The sequence below is a fragment of the Kwoniella dejecticola genome, chromosome 4, assembly GCF_000512565.2.
Source record: "Kwoniella dejecticola CBS 10117 chromosome 4, complete sequence".
Taxonomy (NCBI): domain Eukaryota; kingdom Fungi; phylum Basidiomycota; class Tremellomycetes; order Tremellales; family Cryptococcaceae; genus Kwoniella; species Kwoniella dejecticola.
In genome coordinates this window covers 1,596,744-1,606,715 of record NC_089304.1, presented here as the reverse complement: position 1 = coordinate 1,606,715, position 9,972 = coordinate 1,596,744, and the positions used below count along the sequence as shown (strand labels likewise).

The window sequence follows — 9,972 nt, the reverse complement described above, 5'->3', positions numbered from 1 at the left end:
GCCCAGGAGTCTTGCAGTCCCTAATCATACTCTTCTAAAGCCTGTTGAGCCTCTTCTTCGGTAATCGCGGCGACTTCTTTACCTTCTCCTTCGAATCCTGATCAGTAAGGCCGATCAGCATACAATCTCGCGATCAACAGAAAGAAGTGGTCTGAACATGGTGAGGAACGGATGTACAGGGAGATGGAAGTAACGCGACTCACTTTCCCAGAAGTCCTTCTTTTTCCCACTCTTGACCTTCTTCTCCAACTCCTTGACATACTCATTATAAGTCTCCACCTCCTCATACATCAGTGCCGTAGCTCTCATCTCTTTCAGACACTCGATCGCAGTCGGATAATTCTGATACGAGAAACTAGATTGTATATTCTCTTCTACTACTGCACCTAGATCCTGCAAGGCTTTTCGGAAAATGTCTCCTTCCCCTTCTATCAGTCGCTTGAAATCTTCCAGCGGCGTTTCATTGCTTATTAATCTGCCAGCTTTCGGTTTCGGTTTGCCCTTGTTGCTTATCCCAGGCTCCTGAGCGGAGCGTGTATTGGTTGGCGCCGGCGATTGCATATCTTCGTCATCTGATTCTATGAATCGTGGATTATCTGTTCCCTTAATGGGTGACGGTCGTTCTATCTTGGGTTTATCGCTTTTCGCTGCCGTTGAGGATTCAGCTTTGACCTGCGTTCCGCTCTCGTCAAATAGCTCATCGATATCAATACTGTCTCACTGTGTCAGCAGCAAGAAACGTGTCGGCTACTATAGTCTGGACTCACTATCCCTCATCCTCTCGCAATCCCTCTTTTTGGATCTTCTTCCTGGTCTTAGGAGCCACCTTCTTGATATCAAGCGCTTCTTTCAGTCGCCGCGTGACATCCGTGACTTGTTCTGCGATGTCTGACGGCGCGTTGAAGTATTTCGTTAATTCCGGATGAGGTGGGCCAAGTGGATCAGCGTCGAGGTCGGAAGTCAAGGATGCGTGGAAGATAGCTTCTTTGATCCGGTGTATGACTGGGTTATATGATTTCTGAGGGTCAAACCACTTGGGTGACTCATTTTCCGCATCGCCATTTCCTTCTTCTGACATGTCCACATCATCTTCGTCACGCTTTGCTTGTCGCTTGGCATATTCGTCCAAGTCCATCGATCCAACCAGGTCATCCATGAGTTCACATTGTTCGTCGGTCGGTATCAAGGGATGTTCTTTGACTACCTTCCCGGTAGCCGTCTTGTATGTCGTCAGAGAGGGGAACCAGAAATTATGCTCATCTTCCGCAAAAGGCAGCTATGCATGATTGGCTCAGTCGCAGCTATTTCTCGTGAGCGAAAGATGGCTCACCTTCACCCAATACATGTAGTCTAGCCTTTTGCCCTCGCCTGGGAAGTCCATAGCCGGCAAGCAAAGACCAATGACTGGCTCAGCTTGATCTTTCAAGACCCATCTGACCACTGCGCACATTCCTCTGAGCTCCATACCTTCCACCAGGGCCGAGAACTGGATTTGACCTTTCGGCGATGTCAAGTCAGGCCATACAAACCGGACTTCGCCCATGAGTAAGTGTCGTTTGATCTGGGCCGGATATCGTCTGTCAGCCTACGGATGGGACAAGCAGGCTAACATTGACTCACAGCATCCTTAGGGAAGAATCCGAGAATCTCGACTCCCTTTTTCGTCTCCATAGGTTCAAACGTGTCCGCCTCCATTGGCACCCAGGTGGACCCAAACCTCCAAGCTTTCACCAAATCTTCCTTCTCGACAAACTCCTCATCGACATCCTCCTCCGCATCGATCGGCTGCTGAGTAGGTTCATACGCCTGACTAGCCATTTGACTTCCTGGCGGAGGGGGATTTTCCGCTTTCTTCACTACATACGTAGAATGATGCTTGACTTCGGCCGAGATGAGACTCGCAAAATCCTCCATCTTCGGTATACCTTCCCCTTGAGATTGAGACTGATTGATCAAGCTCGACATAAGCTGATTCGAGCTTCTGTGTGTGCCCAATGAAGGCCTTGCAGGTAATTGCAGATCCATAGCTGGTTTCCAAGCTTTCGATAACGTCGGCGGACGGGCCTTCATAGTGGCTTTCGAGTATTTTATGGGTATTGTTATGGCTTGTTCAGCATCTACGTCAGGAGATCCGATATGAAGGTCGATCCCGGATACTGTACCGTTCACCACGGCTGGTCTGGGTAGTCGGGATTCGATTAAGGCTTCATCGAAAGTTTCGAGTGTAGGCAGCATTTCCTCTGAATTGGTGGTCTTCGATATTCGCTCGTGTAGCATTGAAACAAATGTTCGCCAGAATTTCTCCGACAGACGTTTATTCTTGGTCTTGGTTTTATCCACTGCTTCATCTAAGGGCTGGAAGTCGATACCGACTACCGAGAGCCTTACACCCAAATCGTCGAATCTGTCCATAGCGTCTTCGTACTCATCTTGTCTGAACGCACTCTCCCCTGAACTCACCTTCCGTCAGCTTCGCTTCTCGTCCAATGGCAGAAATCCAAAGCTTACCATCCGTGATCAAGACTACCTCCAACGCCCAACTCTTGGTATGTTTGTGGATATGTATCATATCAAGCGCGACCATCAACGCAGAGACAGCTACATAATGATGTCAGCCTTCCGGAGAGGGATATGTATTCCATCTCTCGACAAGCTCACGATTACCCTCGTGTGCTCCCACATTCAGATTCATTACCACCTCCAGCGTTTTAGGTTTAGCAGTTTGTATAGCTACATCGCAAGACACGTTCGAGTATGGAGGATCCTCGTTGTCCGGATCCTGCTTGACGAAGGCCTGATTCGCTTGATTATTCGTTTCTGCAAGATAACGAGATGAGCTAATTTCACTACGATTGAAGTGAGGGTTATCGCTCACTTCCTCCATAGCTCAGGATACCGACGGCTTCTGTCTTCCTACCACTCGAGATCTACCAGGAACAGGTTTGATCCTCAGCTTTAGATTGCCTTGCGAAAAGTGCAGCCGAGACACTCACTTTGGGCTCACATTTCCTAGCTACATACTCCTTGACCAGATTCAACTTCGGTACTTTGCGTTCACCCCCCGGATCGGCCTTCGCTTCACCCATGGGAGGTGAAACGTCGATCGCATAGACGGACAAGGTGTACCCTGCTCGATCGGAAGGCATGTTGGCGATTTGCGCAACCCTTTGACGCGGTTTTCAGCTATCTCTTTGGGGCTTGTTCGAGGTACGCAGAGGGTTGGCCCATTCAGCCAGATGTAAACAAATCGAGAGCCGAATGTCACACTGTTGATCTGAGTTGACGTAACTCGCGTCGGAGGTCAATCGTTCTCCGCCACCACAGAAGAGCTATAAATGGAGGTCAAAGCGCCAAGACAGGGGTGATACACGTGTAGAAGGGATTTATGACGTGTTTTTGAGCCGAACAAGCATAAGCGGTGCTATCTACTAGCTGCTCGTACGTGCTATGGTCGCCATACTTCTTCCCTTCCCGATTAATTCATATCTTCACCGCTTGACCGTAAATTGCCAGATCTCATTCAACTTGCCTTGTAAGCTATAAATACCCTCTGAGCAGACACTGCTTCCCTTCATCTTGCCACCGCACTATAGCAGTGAGCCGTAATCAGCACATACAGTACACGCATTATGTCCAGAGCAGCTTTGCTCTTTCTTGTGATAGCGCTTGTCGCGTTATCGTTCACACCGGGTGTAGCAGCTTTCGGAGCTGGTAAGTAGTCTGTCCACTCACATTTTGGTCTGTCTTGGCTGACACATCTGCACAGGTAACATCCCTGGGTACTCGTATCTCGAGGAGAAAGCTTTCCGACATGGTGATATTGAAGATGTCATTGGAAATCTTATGAAAGCTGCTGGAGGTGGTTTCTTATCTAGAGGAACGAAATTCACCCCGCTTGATGTCAAACGAGTCTACTTGTAAGCTCTTTCGCGATTGCAGAGTCAGACAAGCTGAATTCTTGAGTAGTGGTAATTGGCTACGAGACTATTCTCAGGTCAGCTTATCTTACTCCTTCTCACGATAGGTGGAACCTCGCCAAGCTGATCCGTCCCCGTGCGTTCAGGCTGTTGATGTTGGAGCACTTAAGAAAACCAACCTCCAAACAATCATCAACGTAGTCATGGTACTCGGATTCCTTGGTATCGGATACGCTACAGGAGAATTCGAAGTCACCAAAGAAAGATTAGGCTGTTACCTACCTACCGAGCACATCGATAACCCCAAGGGTTATGCTGAAGGGGAAGACGCCAGACAATATGATGATCGTCTCAGAGGTCCTGTAGATCCTAGAGAGCTGGAGATTGATCCTCAAACTGGAATGAAGAACTATATCGCCAACGGTAAGTGCCTCTTTCCTCGTGGCTGCAAAGCGGCACTGAATAATTGAGAATTGGACATTCGACAGAATTTGGTGGATGGGCGACCTCAAAAGCTTTGGTCAGACAAAGGCTTCAGGAGGTCATTCATTACGGAAGGCTCTTCAGATCCAATGACAACAAGGCAGATTCGTATCAGGCGTTTCAGCTGCTCGGTAGGGCATTACATACCTTGTGAGCTACCTTAGCGATGATGCTTTCCGTATGTCAGCTGACGTTAATGTAGAGAGGATTTCACTGCGCATTCCAACTTCTGTGAACTCGGTAAGCCGCTTCTACTTATGTCTGCGAAAGCCAGCTGACATTTTGCATCTATTCAGCCTTAATTTCCATGGGCTACAACAATGTGTTCCCTCATGTTGGACGCAACACTCAAATTCAAGCTCCCAACGGAAAGAGAGTCTACCCATTAGTCACCGGCACATTCGGTGGAGCGGATTTCATTCACTCAGTCATGGGTGAGGCAACCGATCACTTGAGTCAGGTAAGTCTGGGCAGCTGTCAAGCCAGCGTTTCGATTGCCGAATCAACGCGATCATAAATCGACGCTGATCTTCTTGCTTGTTACGCAGCAATCCGTTTCCGACCTCACCAAACAGATGTCGAACGCCCGATCGATCTCCGAGGGACAATCGAATTCTGCTGACACCCTTCGACAGCTCTTCTTCTCTATTCCCGGTGGTGAGGGCAGTGAAATGACCAGGGAGATGGACGGCATTCAGAATATGAGAGCTGGGCAGCCTGGTGGACTTGATCCATCCCAGATGTCTCCTCAAGAGCTCCATGATACTCTCTGGAAGATTTTGAGTTTCAGAGACTCAGTAATGAAGCGAATCGAGGTATGTCATCTCACAGATGACAAAAAACCGGATTACCACGCAATCGGTCGGAAAGCTGATGACGGGATGAGCAGAACACGATTGATCGAATTCCTGGATTAGGTGGATTAGTCGAGAAAATCTCGAACTCGGTCTCGGTATTCATTATCACCACCCTCGAACCTTTCGTTAAGCCACTTGTCGGCACAGCTACTGCAGCACTTGGTCAGACTTCCCAAGCTGTTATTGATTCTCACGATCAATATGAGGTTTGGAATGACCCTTATGCCTCCGACCCCACCCATTCTTTCCTGTCTAAAGTGAGTCCAGCTATGTAAACCCCTGTAGCGTTACCTTCAGCTGACTCGAACCCATTTGTAGGATCACTTTGGACTGATCCTCAACCAACCTGCGGGAGAGATCGCCCAAATCGTTGTTGAATACACCGTTAAGCTGGTAGTTCAAGCTTGGGACAACAACAGCATGCCGGTGGAGCAAGTCACTGAGCCTGTCTTGGAGGCACTGTTCCACCCTGACTTCCATGATGGCCGATGTAAGCTAGATTCTTACGGGAGAACCTGTACCAAAACGATGTTGACCTTGTCTCACCCCGACTTGTAGCTGAAATTCAGAAGAGAATGCTTGACAAGATGCGAAACTGGATTGACACCGTCCACCAAAAACAAGAGATCCTGAACAGGTTGACTGCCGACAAAGTCAAGGCTGGTGGTAACAAGCGAATCGGTGACAACTCGCAATCTACTGGACACGTACACAATCAGTTATTGCCCGAAGGTGGATTGCAACAAGTAGTTGCTTCTCACAACATGCACGTTGTAAGTACAGCCCTCGGCTCTCCTAAGCACACGACTGATATGGGCCTCGTAGCCTGGTGCACAATTCTTGAACGCCGGTCAGGACCTGTTGTCTGGTAAGAAGGTGAGTTCTTCGCTGGTGACATCACGACGTCTTGCTCACGCTCACTGCTATTTCAGCCATGGGATCAAGGTTTCGGATCAGGTGGACCCAATGCTTGGAGGGGCATCGATCCCAATGCTCCCGATGCCGGCGGGCAGGCGTCCAGCTTCTACGGAAATGATCAGAACCAAAACCAAGGTCCGGGTCAATATGGTGGAAACTCTTATCAACCGCCTCAGCAGCAATACCAACCCCAAGGTGGACATGCTGATTCCTTCTTCGGTGGAAGTGGAGGATCCAACCAATCTGGAGGAGGGGGATACGGTGGACCACCTCAAGGTGGATACAATGCTCCTTCCTACCCCTCTGCAGATGACTATCCAGGACAAAGACATCACAATCAAGGTGGATACGGTGGACCCCCACCTCCTAATCAGTACGACCAGTACGGTGGACCACCTCCACCTCCGAATCAATATGGCGGACAGGGATATGACGGGGGACAACCGACATACGGCGAACAGATGGCTCAAGGTGGACATCACGGAGGACATGGTGGGTCGCACCATCAACAGCAAGGTCAATGGGGTAATCAAGGTGGATACGGAGGTCCTCCTGGTGGATGGCAATAGATAAGAATAAAATGATCGCGCGCGTCAGAGGGATATATTGAAGCACAATTGACTTGATGGTTGAGGGAGTGTTGTTGTGATATACGTACACAGTCTTGGGAAGCTGGGTGTCTAGTTGAGCTGAACACAAAGGAGACGACAAGGTTGAAGGTTGATGATGATGATGAGATGCATGCATAATGAAGAATTGTTTATACGAGTGTCGCGTATTTCATACTTTGGAAAGAGGACGTTGTACTGGATCGCGTTACGTGATCGAGGCAGTCAACTCGGCTTTGTTGTCGAATGACCGAATAAGCGCAACGTCCGCTTCGTGCCCCGAATAACCGCCCGATACACCTATAATCTACTTGCGCCAATACGAACACCTCTCAGAAGCTACCTTTCACGCTTTCATCGCCTGTGTAAGCTGGTAGAGGTACTGCAAGATGTCCGGTAAGTTCTGAGTCTCCGCCTGACCCTGGCCTCCAATTGCGTAAGCTAATGAACATCTTCGTCTACAGGCTTTCAAAATGCGGGAGTGACCAAGGGTGAGTGGAACATACCTCCTCCCCTTGGTTCGGGTCTCGTCTGTGACAGATACAGTGACTCTGTGATCAATCAAGATACACACAGAAGCTGATCATCCATTCCCCCGTACATGCCTTTGTCATGGCGGTTATCAGGAATAATGATCTTCCTCGCACTCACCTCGATCTCAGCTTCGTTACTAGACATCAAACCGTATTTACATTTACAGCTCGTGCCGCATATGACAAAGTACCGACAGGTAGATCACCTCTCTCTCATCTCCTCTTCTGACGCTTCTATAAAGCTTGTATCGTCGCGCAGAAACTCACTACTGCGGGAATGGACTTCATCAGCTAATTACAGATTGCCTTTGACTCAATCACCTAGTTCTGGCGAATAGCTGTTCATCCGTTAGCATTTGCCAATTCGACGGAACTCCTAATGGGCGAGATATTGCTATATAATGTAGGAGTAGCCATTGAGCGGTGAGTCATTTAGCTTCATTCTGATCTGCATCTCAATATGACCATTCGACCATCATACCCTATCTGTGCTTTCTGGCTGATGTCGTATTGTACCATCGCCGGACAGGGCTTTTGGAAGTAGGAAATATGCTGTGCGTCTTTAGTCGGACTATCTTGTCGACCGACCTCAATGATACTACGCGGCGTGCTGACTGAATGAGCGTACCACCTCCCACATCGCATATCCCATATCCCACATCGCACATCCCACATCACATTTCCAACATGTCACTTGCCCTTTGCCGATCGCTAAAGCACAGTCATTCGTCCTAGTCTCATCTTTGGTCTCTACGCTTCTCGCGTCGATAGTGATCATCCTGGGACATCGATTCGGGCTGAACTCTATCCCGGCTGGACCGTACGGTATAATATTCAGCCTGTCAGCTATCTTACTATCTTCTCGTGTATTCTGAATCATTCATCTCTTCGCTCTCGTGATGTGGAATAGCTCATGACCTGTCTAACACATAACATAACGTATACCTAGACTATGGCAGCAGTACCGGATATTCCCTTCGTTATACCATTTCAAATTGCTCGGTATAGAAGTCTCCAGTAAAGCGTTCAACTGGATATTAGCCTTACAAGTGGGTTTTCCCTCTGACCTTATCATCCCTATGTCCATCAAAATGCCTCTCGCTGCTTATTTTCCTAAGTCGGGATTGGGAAATGCGAGAATGACCTAGGAAATCAAGCAATCAAGGAATTTTATCTGATTGCAACACTGCTAGAGCTGATACTGATAATGCTGGTTCAAACGTCTTGCCATAGTTACTGGTCTCGAACCCGCCTTCTTCAATCCTTATCTCGCTCATAGGTCTGTTCACAGGCTACATCTACCGTACCGATACCCTCTTCCCTATCCCCTCTTTATCCATACCACGCCGTCGGCTATTCGTGAAACGCTCACTGAAGTCTTATCGTATACCCCTCTCGATATACCGCTTGCTCTCGCGGCTTTTCAGTCCCGTCATTGGCGAGTCATTGCCCCCTAGAAGATCTCAGAGGGTCTTACCTGGGCAGGGGGGTAGTGGCAGTACCGGAAGCAATCGAGGCACTACAACAGCAACTGCAACAGCGAGCGCGTTTGTCTTGAATAATAATCGGAATGCAGGTACAGGTACAAGTGCAAGTACAAGTGCAAGTACAAGTACGGCCAATCAAGCTCGAGCGAGTTTAAGGGATTTACTTGCTTCTCGATTGAATACCAACCCAGCTTCCTCGACGAGTCAGGCTACTTCCCCTGGAGCAGGAGCAGGAGCAGGTGGGACAGATCGAGATGAGGGAGAGAGGAGGGACCCGGGTAGCGCTACTGCTGCGATGGGAGAATGGGTGAATGAGATGACCGGGCGATTGACGAGAGTGGCGAGTGAAGAAGAGATCTCGACGTGGGTCAAGCATTTCCCGATCAATTCAAGTTGAAGGAGAGTATTTGTGCGCAGAATAGTAAAGCTCATACTCATGATTTTCTGCGGTTGCGTACATAGCTTATCGAATATGTTCCCTAATCTGAGTAGGGAAGTGATCGTTCGTGCCCTCCAAACCAAGTGAGTGAATGACAGATTGATGCTTTGCATTGTATGTCACGATGAGCTGATGTCGGCGACGGTCAAATTTCAGCAACTTCAATACTGCTCAAGCTGTCGAGGCGTTACTTCAAGAAAGTGGGTAACATCTCAGGATCCTTGATTCTACGCAAGAAGTGTAATGTATGTATGATGGACGGCGGCAGTAATGGTAGTCTATCAGGGTATATACATTCATGGATGTTCATACATTTATATGGTAATGATAAATCGAGTTCAATGGCACTGGAATAGGTAAAGACCATTACTTTACAATGATGCAGGGTATAAGCTGTTGACAATGATCTTTGTCCATGGCCATTTTCTCCTCCTACTTCCAGTCGCGTGTTGATCGTGTGTATAGTCCATTCTACATTGCATGTAACGGTGTGTCTTCGGTGTGCCTGCAAGCGATATTCTGGACGGATCAAGGCTTTCGAGGAGACATAAGGAGCTGATTGGCTATGCTTCTGCTTCGATGACATGTTACACTGTCCGTCCATCTAATTGTCCATCTGTTCATTTGTCTAAGTCCTCGACACTCTGAAAATGAATATGACATGACGTTGATCAGCGCTGATGGGTCACGGTCGATGATCGACATTCTGCACGTTCGCTTCGGCTGCGTC

At 48.4% G+C, this 9,972-nt stretch overlaps 3 protein-coding genes across 3 annotated transcripts; 2 read left to right on the top strand and 1 right to left on the bottom strand.

Moving 5' to 3' along the window:
• Positions 1-20: 20 nt before the first annotated feature.
• I303_103856 (uncharacterized protein) lies at positions 21-3,146 on the bottom strand (the record flags this gene model as incomplete). The annotated part of the gene is made up of 9 exons (XM_018407189.1): positions 21-97; positions 204-712; positions 768-1,276; positions 1,331-1,561; positions 1,621-2,450; positions 2,509-2,598; positions 2,659-2,817; positions 2,876-2,927; positions 2,994-3,146. 9 exons carry the CDS (start codon positions 3,144-3,146, stop codon positions 21-23), a joined length of 2,610 nt encoding a protein of 869 aa, XP_018263997.1.
• Positions 3,147-3,629: 483 nt separating this feature from the next.
• Positions 3,630-6,744, top strand: I303_103855 (uncharacterized protein; the record flags this gene model as incomplete). Its single annotated transcript, XM_018407188.1, has 13 exons — positions 3,630-3,711; positions 3,767-3,917; positions 3,967-3,994; positions 4,064-4,340; positions 4,406-4,550; positions 4,603-4,640; positions 4,697-4,860; positions 4,949-5,215; positions 5,290-5,514; positions 5,576-5,747; positions 5,816-6,030; positions 6,083-6,133; positions 6,190-6,744. The coding sequence occupies 13 exons, from the start codon at positions 3,630-3,632 to the stop codon at positions 6,742-6,744; spliced, it is 2,370 nt and encodes a 789-aa protein (XP_018263996.1).
• A 428-nt stretch (positions 6,745-7,172) lies between these two features.
• On the top strand, positions 7,173-9,450 carry I303_103854 (uncharacterized protein; the record flags this gene model as incomplete). The annotated part of the gene is made up of 10 exons (XM_065968861.1): positions 7,173-7,179; positions 7,248-7,274; positions 7,410-7,513; positions 7,642-7,739; positions 7,846-7,870; positions 8,039-8,157; positions 8,266-8,365; positions 8,550-9,166; positions 9,266-9,325; positions 9,399-9,450. The coding sequence occupies 10 exons, from the start codon at positions 7,173-7,175 to the stop codon at positions 9,448-9,450; spliced, it is 1,209 nt and encodes a 402-aa protein (XP_065824933.1).
• Between the last annotated feature and the right edge of the window lie 522 nt (positions 9,451-9,972).